The sequence below is a fragment of the Anastrepha ludens genome, chromosome 6 (genome assembly GCF_028408465.1).
Source record: "Anastrepha ludens isolate Willacy chromosome 6, idAnaLude1.1, whole genome shotgun sequence".
In the NCBI taxonomy this organism is placed as follows: domain Eukaryota; kingdom Metazoa; phylum Arthropoda; class Insecta; order Diptera; family Tephritidae; genus Anastrepha; species Anastrepha ludens.
In genome coordinates this window covers 78775759-78792411 of record NC_071502.1, presented here as the reverse complement: position 1 = coordinate 78792411, position 16653 = coordinate 78775759, and the positions used below count along the sequence as shown (strand labels likewise).

General features: G+C 37.3%; 1 protein-coding gene across 1 annotated transcript in view; it reads left to right on the top strand.

Annotated features, from left to right (window-relative positions):
* The window catches only part of LOC128866627 (uncharacterized), a 103189-nt gene that overhangs the window by 16165 nt on the left and 70371 nt on the right, over positions 1–16653 (top strand). Inside the window, exon 2 of the mRNA XM_054107505.1 lies at positions 1933–2346. Coding sequence (XP_053963480.1) covers positions 2045–2346 — 302 coding nt within the window. The 5' untranslated portion in view covers positions 1933–2044. The remainder of the gene's footprint in view (positions 1–1932; positions 2347–16653) is intronic.

Below are 16653 nucleotides of genomic sequence, written 5' to 3'. Positions count from 1 at the left end.
TTGTAAAGAAGACAATTGGAACTTTTTTTCAATTGTTTCCTCTAAATGTTGGCCGTTATGTCGGATATACTTTTGGAATCTGGTCTCCGTACTCCGTGCCACTCGCTAGAGATGGTCGCTTGGTTTCATAGACTTTACTTCTGAGGTACAGGAAAAAGTTCTTAGGGAAAGAAATCACGCAATATCGGCATTGTGTCTTTGGCCGTGTGCGGCGTGAAGCCGTCTTGCTGAAGCCATGGGTGTGGGAAAGATGTTTTCCCATTATTGGCCAAAAATATTCGTTCAAGAAGCGCCGATAACATACAACGCCTACAGAAATTGCTTGCCCTCGACGATGTTCAGAAAAATATCGTCCAATTATTCCACTTCTTGACAAGGTAGTCTCTTTGAAGAGACTTTTGATATTTTAATAGTGGGTTTAGGTCACCATTAGGTGACCAATAACGGCAATTTTGCTTATTTACACTTCCATTTAAACAAAAATGGGCTTCATCACTCTAAAAGATGGTGTTTACCGTACGAAATTGCCCCAATATTACCTCGCAGAACTTTTTATACGCAAATTGTAATTGTTAGGCGCCAGCGCTTGAACGATTTGAATTTTCAAGACGCGAAGCTTTTATATTTCATGAACAATAGGTTTTGGAAGCCTCGCTTCTTACGCACGGACTGACGAGTACTATATTTGTGTTTGTTCTCGATATTCAGCTTAGCCCCGGCCGTCGGCTTGTTGCCGAGAACTTTCACACGCTTTTCGAATGAAATCTTCACTTGTGGTATATAAGCGTCGAATATTGTAACTTGAACGAATTGCACACGAATCATTGGGCTAGAAATACGCTTCGATTGCTAAAGCGCGTTGTTTACCCGTCCCTTGACTAAATGACCCGGAGCAATAACTAAGCTCAGCCCCGACGAGAGGGAGGGGGATCGGGGACTTTATACCCCGGGCCCGGACTCGAGAGTAATTCGAATTATATGAATTAGACATATTTGGAAAGGGTCCGCATTTGCAATTTTCCCCCGGGGCCCGGATATGCTCTCTACGGCCCTGACTAAGCTAACGTGGTGCCCACCCCTCATACACTCAGCCGTTGCGAACACTTTAAATTTAAAAGCTAATTCTGGCACCGGACACCCTTTACAAGTGCACGTTGTTATGTACAGACTGTATTAATAATCAACGATTGCAAGTGCACGCAGCACAGAGCCCTAGTGGATCGCATCAAATTTGTTAAAAACTTTTAAATTCAGTGGAAAATTTATTGCTCGCAAGTTTAGTAAATTAATTCAAATCGAATTTCGAATTGAGCTTGCTCAGTTTGTGGAACTGCAGATTGGTATTCCGCTCTCACACTTTTTTCTGTTTTTTCATTATACCGTTTTTTTGTTTTTTTGATATCGTTCTGCCTCTCTGCTCGCTGCAGGAAAGTTTGCCATTTGCCAGTTAAAACGTAAAAGGGCCAATTAAATATTTCGAGCAATTCGGATTTCGGAAGCCAATTTGCATGTGGAGCCAATTAGTTAATCTAACAATTCGGGGAATTATCATCAGTTGCCCACTTTCTAGAATAAAAAAAAAAAACCAAAACGTTTCAAAGCTTGATTTTAAAAGAGCCAAGAGTAACAGAGGGAGCTTGTGGAAATGCATTCGATTTTCGCTGATTGGCAGCAATTCAATGCTAACAAAAGAAGTTGTCAAAAACTGGACAATGCCACCATTTGACAGCCGCCCAATCAATTGTTGGCAATTAAAAGCGATTGGCACACTCACACGTACTCACACACACACACACACTATGTTTGACAAATCTAATTGACGACAAATGCTGGGCTTGAAATTGGCTGTCCTAATCCGGCAGAAACTTGCCTTTTTTGCTTGTTGATGCGGAACAATTCGATTTTTTTTAATCTGCCTTTTTGTACAACCAGTGACTAAATGCAATTTTACCGATTCACAAAGCGCATAAATTACACTTGCGAACGAAGCATTGCACTAATTTGAACATTCGCACTGAAATTACGAAGGTCGTATCCGTCCAAAATGCCGTCAGTTAGAACTGCGTACACCCCACGGGTTGTAGTGACACGACCCATTTTCCTCCTGCTCGTTGTGAGCGCAGCACTGTCGGGTGATTTTGTTAGTGCGGAAATTGCCACTGCCGCAGACGCCTTTGACGGAGTGTTAACTAATAGTTTAGCGGAGAGTAGGTTCGGGGTTGGCAACGGAGGCAATCGTTGTTCCGCACGCAAGTTCCAAACGATTGCCAAAGCTATCGATGATGTTGAGGATCTGGAATTGGATGTGCCGGTTAATATCGCCTTTGACAGCCATCAGAAGAAAAGGTAAGTGCAGAATTTTTAAAGCTCACCTTTACTTATGCATGCATATATACACAAATTTGAATTGTACGTAAGAGTGTTGGTGGACGAGTACAGTTGTATGCTCAGCTGTAAGCATACTTTTAGGTGACACTGGTGGACATCGATTAGAGTTACATTGAGCGTTTAGTAATTAATATTTAACTTAATTCTTATTTTATCATGAATAATTATTTTATCAAAATAATATTTATAATTCGAATTTTGTGTGTTATATTATATTATAGCGTACTTATTTCTGATACCATTTGGACAGATTTTTATCTAGCCTGAACATAAATATTGTTAATATTGTATTTAAAGCAGGTATCGGGTAGTGAAACTTTTTATTAAAGAGTTGAAATAAAAATCGATTTTCTATGATATTTACCAGTACGAACTTGGTTATGACTACAAGGGAGTAATTGTATCGAGGGTTTTTTAGCTGCTTGAAAACTATAGACATTGATAACTATGGTTTGGCAGCTGAGATTGATTAAAAATTTTGACACTTCTGTCCAGTAAGGCTTTACGTATCACCAGAAATCAATAACCGTCAGAAAACCCAAATTGTTGTTGTTTCATGTCCTTTATTTCATATTAAATTCAAATAAGTAAATACAATGGCATAATAATAAATAACAGAACGTACGACTATAACACATGTTGTCAGTCGGTGGAATAAACAAAAAGTTTATTTTGGAACATAGTTATTTAATAGTTATTATTATAATTTTTTATTTTTTCTCCAACATTACTAATCAAAAGCTAATCCTAAAATGAAAATATAAATTAATTAGTACACAAAAAATAACAAGCGGATTACGAGAATTCGTTAAGAAGCAGCCCCCTGTATTTGAGGCAGCTATATAAGAATTCGCACAGAGCTTTATAATCACTACCGTTCAAAATCATGGTTATATTTAAGGAATCCATTGGCGGCCGCCGTAGCCGAATGGGTTGGTGCGTGATTACCATTCGGAATTCACAGAGAGGTCGTTGGTTCGAATCTCTGTGAAAACACCAAAATTAAGAAAACCAGTCGCCCCTCGGCAGGCAATAGCAAACCTCCGAGTGTATTTCTGCCATGAAAAAGCTCCTCATAAAAATATCTGCCGTTCGGAGTCCGCTTGAAACTGTAGGTCCCTCTATTTGTGGAACAACATCAAGACGCACACCACAAATAGGAGGAGAAGCTCGGCTAAACACCTAACATAAGTGTACGCGCCAATTATTTATTTCTTATTTAATGCTTTTCACCAAAATGTTCACAACGAAAATTTGTATAGACAGGGCAGGTAATGACTTGCTGAATATTTCCTGGGCCATTCAAGTTACAAACTGGACAAAAGAAGAAGTTACTTTTTTAAAAGGCCTTGCACTTAGATTAAGGAGCCTTTCTTTCCATTGCGCGAAAGATCAAACTTATAGCAAAAGCAGACAATTCACAAGTCGTTACTGAAATAGTTGTTGTTTGTAAATGATGGACCAGGATACAAATCGTGAGATCGTGATTTTGTCGCTGAGTTTAAAAATACCGAGAATTCTTTGACATTTAGTTTTTATATAAATTGCAGAATATATGTCCTCAAGAAGGTAGAAGAAAATACATTTAGAGGCTCCATACTCCAAATTGTGAAAATTTACTTTGAACAAAATAAATCTGCGTCAACAGTCTTTATTTCTTTCGAAATGAAGAAGCAACTGCCGTTACGGTGAATGGTGAACGCTATCGAGCCATGCTGACTGAATGTTTGTTTCCAAAAATTAATCAGCTAGAAATCGACGACATTTGGTTCCAACAAGACGGCGGAACTTGCAATACAGATAAAATAAAATTCATTCCAACATTATTTCTGTTTTGCATTGTCATTTTAAGTTCTCAAGCTCATAAAAAACACCTGATAGTACTGAACCTCGTTTCCCAAACTGATCAATCAAACGCCTAATTCAGAAAGCTGTCGGAGCTGATCTTGAATTAAAATATTGGCAATAATTCACTGTATGTTGTTGTTGTAACAGCTTACTAAACTTAGGGCAATGTAGTTACCGGTCGTCTTCGTCTCGCTCATCTTACGGTAGGCCTGTTCGACAGGTTGGGTTCAGAGGGAAAGAGGTGTTAAGTGAATAAGTTTGATGGGGTATGTGAAAAGGTGGTTAGTATCGTGCGGAGTGCTTTCACATGCTGGACATATGTATGTTGGATATGTCGGGGTAAATTTTGGATAGGTAGGAGTTTAGTCTGTTACACTATCCAGTAATTGTGCGAAAGTTACGCGGGTCTTCCGGAGTAGCTTAATCTCTTCATCTGCTGTGGCTGGTGGTTGGACTTCGATTACGGTATTCAGAGGTCGGGAGTTTAGGAAGATGGTATGTGTCTCCCGATGAATGCCATTGAGCGTATGTCTAAGCACTGTCCGGGGCAGTAGTTGTCGGTTAGTTTTGTCCCGGATCTTGTTGGAATAGTTGAAGAGATGCCTCCTGACGTGCCTGGGAGGCGGCTCAGGTGTTAGCAGGTATATACAGGGGGGAAACCTAAGGTAGCACCTGAGTAGAAACTGTTTGCTAAGCATTTGGTTGTACTCCTTGACTGGGAGCATCTGTGCTGAATTATGTAGGTGTTGTAGGGGGAACAACAGGAGGCGTCCCGTGGCTGTCCGAATAGCAGTGTTTTGGCATGTCTGTCAGTAATAAACTAGCCCTGTCTAGTGCACCGTTCCATAATTCACTACATAATATTTGATCGTTGACAAGTACAGACAAGGTTGATAGTTTAAACGCGCTGTTGTGTGAATGTCAAAGAATTCAAATAACCTGCAAACGGAACAAAAAACAAAAAAAAAGAAGAATTGTATGTATTACTTGTAAAAATAAAAACATAAAAAATAAAAAAGAGTATAAAAAAGCTACTCGTGCCTAACATTGGTTGGTCTTATTTTGACCTTGACATATATAAAAAATATGTTGGTGTACAACTTTGCCTGCACCGTTTTTCCCCCAACATCTAAGTCGTTCGATTACATTTTTTTACATATTAGCGCTTCGTGGTGCTGTACGTCGTTTGCCGCCCCTTTTCAAAATATTTTGGGCAGTACACGAACTCCGCACCGAAGTAACTCCTTTGTGGAGATTCACGAATCGATTCGTTTTACTTCTTCAAAAGAGTAAAAATGCTGATCAGCCAGAGTAAATGTCATCCATCGAAGCAAATATTAGTTGGTAGGAGCAACGCCTGAAAGTACAGCGACGGAGTTAAGACCTCGCACTTCACGTTTACTGGAAGATAACTTTGTGGTATCTCTCTCTATACAGCGTCTGTTTTTATTTCCGCACACGGGTGAAACGCATTAATTCCATTTTGGTAGCCAAGTCACTAAATCTGAACTGAAAATTCCCAATTCAGTGGATCCCTCATTGGAAAATTTGCTGTGAAGACTAATGTTATGAAGTTGCTTATTTTATTTTTAGATAAGTAATAAAGATCCCCGCCTTAAAACTGGATGAGAAATTTCATCTGTGGTTGCTTGAAATTATTTTTTATTATTGGCATAATTTCTTTCAAGTATTTCATTTAACTTTGCAGCACTTTTTCAAAAGACGTAATAAAAAATGATGGGCTTGCAGAATATTTTTAACGGGCTCTTTCTGCCCACCTCTTCCATGCTCCTGTCTTATAAGATACCCAAAGCTTAGATGGGGTAAGGACATTCTAAGAGAGAGCAAATTTTAAACTAATTTTGCTTTTAATTTCACCCGGACCGAATGCGGCGGGCTCGTAAGTGGGCAATAATATTTTTGTTATTGAAGTATGGGCCACCTTGGCTCTCATTTATTTTGGAGCACTTACATTGATTTCTCACATAATATAAGTATGTTTGTATGTATATACAATAGTATATTGGTTTTTTGACATGCAACACATTAAAGCTTCAATAAATGAAAGTTTTTCATTTACGTTGCACACGTTCCAAGGTTTCTTACAAACAGCGCAGTGTCCTGAAAAAATGTAATAAAAACTTTAGTCAGTAAAAACTTTTACCGCAACTTGAAACCGAAACTAATAATTTTTGTAACGTGAAACATAAATCGAGCGGTTGCTGCTCTTTTCGACCAGTTTTCGTTTTGACACATGAGCGGGCGCACATGTGAGCACGTAAAGGGAGGCATTGCACTGAGAGCAGGAAGTACTTATTTGCCTTATTTACTGAAACTCAGCTGGGTTGGAAAAACATGCAGCTGTGCTGACGCCGACATTAAAAGCAATTGAATTTGAAAAACTGCCGAAATACGTGCGCCAATAACGTGGAAAGTAAGTGGAAGAGGTATGAACCCAGCAAAAATTCGCAATTCACTTTCAGAGCTCTCAGGTTATTATCGAGGGAGGGCATAATATAAGTATGTACAAGTACTTAGTAAACGCTGATGCAATGCAATGGAATGTTGCTCATAGAGAATCATCTTAAGAGTTTATAAAGCATTTGGAAATAGAGAAATGATAGAAAGATATCCGTCACTTCATAAAGTTTTCGCAAAAAATTAGTTGCCCAAGAATCCATTGGACAAGTTTCCCACGGGGCATGCCCAATGGGCTATGAGCCTAGGTGAAACCCCTAGTGGACAACAGCTACAATCTAAAAATCCAGCTTTCAACTTCTTAATTGAAATTAGACATAGTCATACTTCAGAAATAATTCGATTTAGGTATATTTTCCCTGTCCCTGGAGCAAGCATATTTTAAATAAAAAAAAATTGAGTACCTAATTATGTGCAAAACTTCTACTTATTTCGCCACTTAATCTACTCGATGCAAAGGAAGACTTTTTCTTGCTCTGCCATCAACAACATACACAACAGCGAATACTCTCAACGGAGGGTGCAATGTAGTGCTTACTGGCGAAAGAAATATATAATATTTACAAATATATACAGTAGAAGCCCGATAAGTACAATTGGAAAATTTCAGCAATGATTCCACTTAGCGAAAAATTGCACTTTTGCGAATTTCTCCTGTGGATCGAGGAATACCTAGGGAAAAATATTTTAACTCTATTCAATGCAATTAATGAGCTCAAAAGGTCGATATTCAAGAAAAATGAACACATATTTATTGAAATTAATACAAAGAGATCAATGCGGAAGGACATATGAGTGTGTGCTCCAAAAGTCAATTATTTTTTTTGAAAAAACTTTGTTATTTTCGATTGCGTTTTCTCGTAACACTTTTCAAGTGCTTTTGATCGGATATCATGCAAACAAGCGATCTGATTGAATGACAGCACCGTTCTGTTCACCCCATTTCAAAATTGTATTGACACAGCCAAAAATCGATTCATGCTGGACTTTTTCGGTTGTTTCTTCTTGAGTAGTATCTTCGGGTTCATTGGCTTCACTATCACCTTCATCTATTCCTAATTCCAAAACCCAATTGCGGATTTCATCTGTGTCTGCTTCACCCACATAGTTTTCGTCCATCTCATTTAACCGTTGTAATCCTCCGACCCCCTTCGTCAATTTCGATATCCAATGGCATATCGTCTGGATTAGATTCAATAATCGTGTCAACTGTTGGGCTTGCACCCAATACGCTTTTCCAGCATTTAGCGATCGTTTCAGGGAGCAATTTCCCCCATGCTTGGTTCAACATGATCACGGCGGTTTTCAAATCAATTTTCTTCAATAGTTCATGAAATGAAGAATCCTTTTCACTAATTATGGTTTCCATTAGCAATGTTTTGTATTGAATTTTTGTCAAGTTAATAACACCTTGATCCATTGGCTGTAAAATCGCTGTGCAATTGTCCGGAAAATACATCACTTCGATCTCACCACAAACTAAGTCTTCTTCGGGCGGATGAGATGGGGCTTGATCCAGCAAGAGTAATGCTTTGGGTGGAACATCATTTTCTTTGGCGAATTTTTTCACTTCTTCGACAAAATTATCAAAGAACCACTTTTTGAAAATATCCCGCGTCATCCAAGCAGTCTTGTTGCTAGCATAATTCACCGGTAGACGAAAATTTTTAAAACAACGCGGATTCATAGATTTGCCGATCGTTAATGGTTTTATTTTGTGGCTGCCATCACCATTTGCACACAAAAGAACACTGATTCGATCTTTTGAAACTTTGTTGCCTGGAGCACTCTTTTCATCTTTCGAAACGTAGGTTTTATTTGGCAAAAGTTTCCAAAAGAGCCCCGTTTCATCAGCATTATATATTTGTGATGTTACACATCCTTTTTCAGCGATTTTCGCCGTCAATTTTTCCTTAAATGGCTCAATGGCTTCAGGATCACAAGATAATGATTCACCAGTCACAGTCAAATAGCGAAGTCCGAAGCGTTTCTTGAATCGCGAAAACCATCCATCACTTGCATTGAATTGTTCTCCATCCTTTTTTATTTCATCAAATATTTTTAATGCTTTGCTTTTCAATATCAAGCTAGAAACAGGAGCATTTCGTCGCCGCTGATTCATGAAAAACTGGTACAAACGCTTCTCGAGCTCTGGATGATTGCCAAACCGCAAAGTTTTCCGTTTATTTCCAAGTGAAAATGAATTGTATGCATTTTCTTTTAATGAACGGGACTATTTTTTTATTCCGCAAATCGTTGCGCAATCAACTTTGTATTCTAATGCAAGATCTCGTTGTTTAACGCCTTTTTCAATTTTTTGGAGAATCTCATCTCTTTCTTTCAATGTAAGAACATGTAGATTCTTTTTCACTTTTCTCATGATTTTATTTGATGAAAGCAAAAAAAAATGATTCAAACTCCGAACGACTGTTTTACTCTCAAGAACCAGCTTGAAACTAACGCGTGTTGAATGTCACAAACGATTCGATGCCATATTTTATGATATCAGCGCTACAATTTTACAGTTATTTGTAAAAATCAAAAATCACAAAGCGTGAGAACGGTGTTTTTGGTCGCAATAATTCCGAGAACCATAACTGTGCTTAGCTATAAAGCTGTGTCTTCGCGCGTGATGAACGCAAATACATTGCCGTATTAAGTAAACAATTTCTTCCAACAAGAACTCTTTTGTGCCCGAAAATTGCAATTTTTTATTGCTCTTTTCGAGTTTTCTATGGACTCAAAATCGAATTGTACTTTCCGCGAAATTGCAGTTATCGGTATTGCACTGATCGGGCTTCTACTGTATATAGTTACATATAACTGGCGCTTATGTTATTTGTTGGTTGGTGGCCAAGCTCCTCTTTTTCCAATTTGTGGTGCGCGTGGTGATGTTTTGTGAGAAGCTTTTTTCGTGGCAGAAATACACTCGGAAGCTTACCATTGTCTACCGAGGCAAGAGAGATACTCCGCTGAATTTCTTAGAATAACTGCAGCTACTTAAAGCTGGATGCTGAATACAGTTCAGACTTTTATGGATAAATATTCAGTTCACAACTTCCCATCGGCAAACTAAACTCCTTAATGCTGTCTACTGCTGACTAATAACACTGGTTTACAGCCAAAATGCACCAGAGACGCCGTTATGAAATTCCTATGTAAAATCACCGTCTGATTCCGAAAATCAAGGTTATTTTTTATTCTATGGTAACGTTTTCGAGATATTTACGAATTACCGTTATTTCAAAAAAAAAAAAAATTCGGCCCACCTAATCATATATATCTCGAAAACGAATTGAGGGATTCCAAAACCGTTGAAAGCTTTTAAAAGGTAATAAAATTTGCTATAAACTGTGTGTAAAACACTTTTTGCTAGGCCCTGCAGATTCAAAGATAACGAACTATCATAACGGATTTTTTTAATTTTTTTTGTAAAAATATAAAAAAATTTGTACTTTGAGAGAAAGGATCTTTAAAACTTTTTATTTTTTCGTATATTTTTTGTTTTTACTCTAAGCTCTGTTTTATTACAAAAAAAATAAACTTTGATTCAACAAAATCGATGAACTAGTACAAAAGTTACAAGCATTCAAGTAAATATATCCATATAGTAAAACTTAAGTTCCCTACAAATAATAGCATATGTACATATGATTCTGTCTTAACTCTATGATCTTATTTTATAATTGAAAAAGTTATATGTCTTGTTTTGACGTTTATTTATATAAGGATCGGTTTCTTTTATGAGAAACCAACAGTAGTCACCCATCATAGCGACATCCCAGAATCCTTGATACCGACTTTCAATCATTTTCATTTGCTGGTGAAACCTTTCGCCATGCTTGTCACTTTCGTCGCCAAGATTTTGCGGGAAAAAATTTAAATGGGAGTGCAGAAAATGAATTTTTAAAGACATATCTACTCCTGAAAGAAAATTAAAAAGGGAATTAGATAAATACATAAGTGACACATTAGCATATAATTTTCTTAGGCTGGATTAATCTTCCAATTCAGAACAAATTTTGGTCGTTCTTGTTTGTTCGGAGCAGGGCAATAAATTCAGATTAAGGGCTATATATTCTGCTTTAAAATTTTTTGTTTAGTTTTAAAGTTAACTGAGAAAACGGTCTTATATGTGTTTTTTATTTACCCATTTCCGCATAGTTTTTGATTAAATCGTTCACTATCAGCTCGAAGTTAGGACTTTTGTGTTTGCCTAAAAAAGAAGTAACGACCTTTTCAAAAGAGTCCCACGCCGCTGCCGCCACTGGTGACAATAGTTCTTTGAAATGGGTATTGGCCATTATTTTCCTTATTTGCGGCCCCACAAAAATCCCTTTCTTTATTTTTGCTTCTGAAATCTGTGGAAAGATTGTTTTCAAATAATGAAAAGCTTCGTCTTCTTTGTCCAAAGCTTTGACAAATGAAACTGGAGCCGGAACTAAAGTTAAATTTGATTCTGGCAATGTAGCTTCCGTTGAATTTAGTTCTGGTAATGACACTGTAGATACGCTCGCATAGGTTACTTTTCTTGACTTTCCAACCCCAAATACTTTTGTAGTACAAATATAGCAGTCCGTTGAATGGCAAGTTGGTTCCGTCCACTCCATTGGTGTAATAAATTTCATATGTCGCCTAAATAGATAGTTTAAGAAATTAGTCAGATATGCATTAAAAGAGAGAAAACCCTAATTTTTACGATGTACCTTTTGGTTCCGATTTCCGAAAATATCAATTCGACTCGAGATGTGGTGCACACAGTATTCGGTGTCCATGGTTTTTCATTGTTTCTAGGCTCAATTCCATAACACTAATGGTATGCAAATTTCAAAGGATTTGAAAACACACGTCGCATCCTTTTAACGATAAATTCCCCGCAGATGAAACAAAACATATCTGGATCATTTTTACACTCAAACTCTCACGCCCTTTTATTCATATTATATTTTTAAGTAAATGACGGATTATAAACTGTAATTATAAAGTGACCAGTATCCGGCGATCCTTGCAGAAATTATGAAGGAACGAGGCACATGTACTATTATTTATACCTATGTAAGTATAATTCAGCTAAAAATGCAAGCCTACCTATACAAAAAGGTTCCCTAGTTATACATAGAAAACACTACCTGCCTTAAACATATGAACTTGCTTGAAATGTATCTGTGTTTGAGATAACGACACTAACAATTTTTTGTATCTAATAACCCTTCCAAAATCTACATGTGACTAACTGACATGCGAATACTAACACATATTACCAGTAGGGTACTTAAGTATTAAATGGATATATTTACTTGAATATTTGTAACTTTTGTATTAGTTCATCGATTTTATTGAATCAAAGTTTATTTTTTTTGTAATAAAACAGAGCTTAGAGTGAAAACAAAAAGTATACGAAAAAATAAAAAGTTTTAAAGATCCTTTCTCTCAAAGTACAAATTTTTTTATATTTTTACAAAAAAAATTAAAAAAATCCGTTATGATAGTTCGTTATCTTTGAATCTGCAGGGCCTAGCAAAAAGTGTTTTACACACAGTTTATAGCAAATTTTATTACCTTTTAAAAGCTTTAAACGGTTTTGGAATCCCTCAATTCGTTTTCGAGATATATATGATTAGGTGGGCCGAATTTTTTTTCTTTTTGAAATAACGGTAATTCGTAAATATCTCGAAAACGTTACCATAGAATAAAAAATAACCTTGATTTTCGGAATCAGACGGTGATTTTACATAGGAATTTCATAACGGCGTCTCTGGTGCAGAAAAAAAGTTGAAATTTGTGATCCAGTGTAATCGACTACTTATTTTTGCTTAGTAGAAATAGGACTTTGTCGTGATCCTTCCCCACATGTTTAGTACTACCGATTTCTTTGCTGGGTGTGTAACAAAAACAGTTATGTATTGAAAGACGCGCCTGCGGGTGATAATCGATATAACGTAGGAAATACATACATAAAGTAAAGTAACTTAAGGAATCTTAAACTTTTGAAGGCATTCTTTGGTTGCTCTGACACCGAAGAAAAGACATTCTACTATGCAAAAAATTCGGCCATCAATGTGGCGAAAACACATGCATTGTTATTGCTAAATATTTGGTTTTGTGTCACTAAATATTTGACGAGGGTAGATTACCAACAAATTTTCGTTTATGTGCATATGCAGTGATTTTTTAAACTGAATAAATTTTTATACAGGTATAGATGCAAAAAAGTACCCTGTAGATAATCCATTTCAATTAATTTCGTTTATTCCATGCCTAAAATAGAATAATATTATAGTTTTTACAGACCACTTAAAGCTGATATGAGCTTAAATAAATACATAAATTAAAAAATATAAGAGAAAAACTTTCAGAAATTCATAAAATTCGTTCTTTGACACCGAAAAGTTAAGCGGAACAGAACTGGAGCTTTCATTGAATACTGTTAGGGCGCGGGCAATAGGAGCATTTCGCGCATAATTCGTGTTAAGCAATTTAAGAAGAATGGATAAGGGCTGCGTAGGGATCTAGTAGGGATATGATAGAGAATACTCCGTAGTAGAAATGAGCAATTAATTACACTAAAGAGAGAGTGAGAGTATATACCTTTTAGTCTCTAGAGATTTCAAGTTAACTAAAATTAAACGCACTAGGAAGGGATAGGATTTGAGAATTTTAACGATCTGAGAGTATATTTAAGGAACGTCTTTTGTAGGTGTTCAAGACCTCAAGATGTAGATCTTCAAGATTTATCTCTTGCATATTCTAATCTTAAAGCGAACTAAAGAAGTGAAAAGTAATTTGAGACTGTAAGGGCTATTACGCCTTATAAAACCTCAGATTGAGTAAGTAGTGGATACAATCAAGTCAATGGAACTATATTAACATGTTTCAATAGAAATGTCCTTCTTTTTCGGGCTCATTTTCACAATAATATAATTTAGATAGCCACGAACTTCGTCAATCGAAACGGAACTAAAGCCTGAAGCAAATGTATAGTAAATATAAAGATAACATCGATTATAAATGAACAGTTTACATAAAACCACACTTTTATAAGGGGTACGTATAGTTTCCAGTGTAACCGTATGTAAGACCTAACACTCCCTACTAAACTTACGCGGTCTCGCCCTGCAAATAAGTAAATTGTTAAATTGTTGATTACCTACACACCTTTAGTACGAGGTACGAATTTCTACTAGCTTTAATTCTTATTCAATTTTATACTTAAACAAACTTCTTCTTCAACTTTGTCATATACATATTGCGACTCATTTGGTAGCATTCACTGGCGTGAGCCACTTTTTATTAGCTGCCACATTCCTGCCACTACTGATGGAATTGGAAAAATAGTTGACTGCCTAGCGCTGGTAGTCGCAATTACAGAGGCATTGTATCCAGTTGCCAAAATGTTTACGGCAATAGCTCCAAATTCTACCGTCGCTCCTGTTATGCTTTCTTAAAAAAAAAAAAAACAGAAAAAAGAAAAAAAGAAGAATTATATGATGTGGAGCACGTATTTTGTGACCACCACCGCTATTACACTTTTATCCTCTCTTTTATTGCGCATACATTGTCTGTTGTGTGTGTGTTGCAGTTTCGCCGAAGGTTTTTGCGTCGCCAGACACTCTCAAATAATCGGAAGCGCCTTCGACAAATAATCTTTTATGATCTTTCCGGTACGTGTGAGGATTTTGCCTATTACTCTATTCCAGTTTTTATATTGTTAATTTTTTCATGTAATGATACTATGAAACGCCGATGAGGTTATAAAGTTGGTACGAGTAATAACAGCAAACGAGGACTAATAAAAAGTATCAAATGTAAATAATAAAAAGTTGACGAGGAACTCAATAAAATGGACCAATAGTAAAATGATTTGAAAAGGCAACAGTAAACCAAAATAATATTTGTTTTAATCTTCTGATTTAATTCAAGCCTTAAACTTATATTTCAACTTTTCGTCTGAAAATGTTGTTAAGTATTTATACATAGTTGTAGCAAATAATAAAATATCGCAAAAAAATTGTTCAGGCCTTAAAAATATAGCAAAGAATCTATGGATATCAGTATACGTTTGCAATTTGTGTAAATTCATTCGCGCAATATGCACGTAAGAGTGCACACAGGCGTCGATCTGTGTAAATTACAGCTCCTTTCTACTGATATTTGACGAATAGAAAATGCTAACTTTAAACTGAAATAGTTGGTTAAAAGTTTAAATTAACATATAGTGATACATAATAACGGCGTCCGCTGTAACCGAATGGGTTTATGAGCGATTACCCTCCAGTCTGGCCCGGTTTTGAAACCCACGGGAGACACAGAACACCAAAATGTTAGACAATTTTTTTTTGTAACAGCGGTCGCCCTTTGGCAGGCAATGGCAAATCTCCGAGTGTATTTCTGCCATAAATAAGCGTTTCATAAAAACATCTGCCGTTTGGAGGCGGCATACAGCTGTAGGTCTCTCTATTTGTGGCAACTTAAAGACGTACAAAACAAATAAGAGGAGGAGCTCAATGATATCGATATCATCGGCCTTAACAACCGCGCTGTTAGTTCTGCCTTCTCCAAACTGGATAAAGAGGCAAAGCGAATGCGTTTGGTGGCGAACGAGGGCAAAACGAAGTACCTCCTGTCTTCAAACAAACAGTTGGCGCACTCGCGTATCGGCACCCACGTCAACAGTGACAGTTATAATTTCGAAGTTGTAAAACTCTTCGTTTATTTAGGAACCAGCATTAACACCGATAACAATGTCAGCCTTGAAACCCAACGTATAATCTCTCTTGTCAACAAGTGCTACTTTGGACTAAGTAGGTAACTGAGCAGTAAAGTCCTCTCTCGACGAACAAAACTAACACTCTACAAGACTCTCATCAAACCCGTTCTAACGTATGGCGCAGAAGCTTGGATGATGACAACATCCGATGAAGCGACGCTTGGAGTGTTCGAGAGAAAGATTCTGCGTAAGATTTTTGGACCTTTGCACGTTGGCAACGGCGAATATCGCAGACGATGGAACGATGAGCTGTATGAGCTTTACGATGACATAGACATAGCGCAGCGAATAGAGATCCAGCGGCTACGTTGGCTGGGTCATGTCGGCCGATGATACAAGCGCTCCGGCTTTGAAAGTATTCGATGCGGTACCAGCTGGTGGTAGCAGAGGAAGAGGAAGGCCTCCTCTGCGTTGTAAAGATCAGGTGGAGAAGGACTTGGCTTCACTTGGTGTGTCGCAACTGGCGCCGGTTAGCACGAGAAAGAAATGACTGGCGCGCTTTGTTAAGCTCGGTCAAAATCGCGTAAGCGGTTATCGCACCAATTAAGAATCCGTGGAAATATCAAAATTGCTTATAAAACTCGTAAACTTATTGGTGCCATAAAATAAAAGAAAATTTACTTATACAAATATAATAATTGGTAAACAACTTTCAATGTTCAGAAAATTCAAAATACCACTCAAAAGTGATATAGCCTGCAAGCACTCCACAACTTAAGCCAGCGGCTGATCCAGCCCTCGAAATATTTCTGGAGCTATATTTTAGGTAAGTATAACCATCAGAGCTATCTTCGCTTTTCCATTATTTCCTTTCAACTGTTAAAACATTTACTCATAGTGGTTTTTTGACTCGATCAAGCAAAAAAAATTCGCAGGGAGCCATATCAGGTGAATGTTTGGTCATGTTTCTTTGGTACTCGCCACTCATTCGCCTCATGTCTGGATTGCGTGCCGTACTTTATGAGTACCCACGTATCTACGTCTTGTCTCCAGTAATGAAGCGTAGGATGAATGTTGGGTCGGATTCAGCCTTGGAAATCATGTTTTTGGCGAAATCAACGCCTTTGTGATCAACATTGCAGCAACACAGCGCAAACCCAAATCGTTAATTACAATGTACTGAACAGATCCACAAGCAATGCTCAGGTCCTCTCCAGCTTTCTGATGGTTAA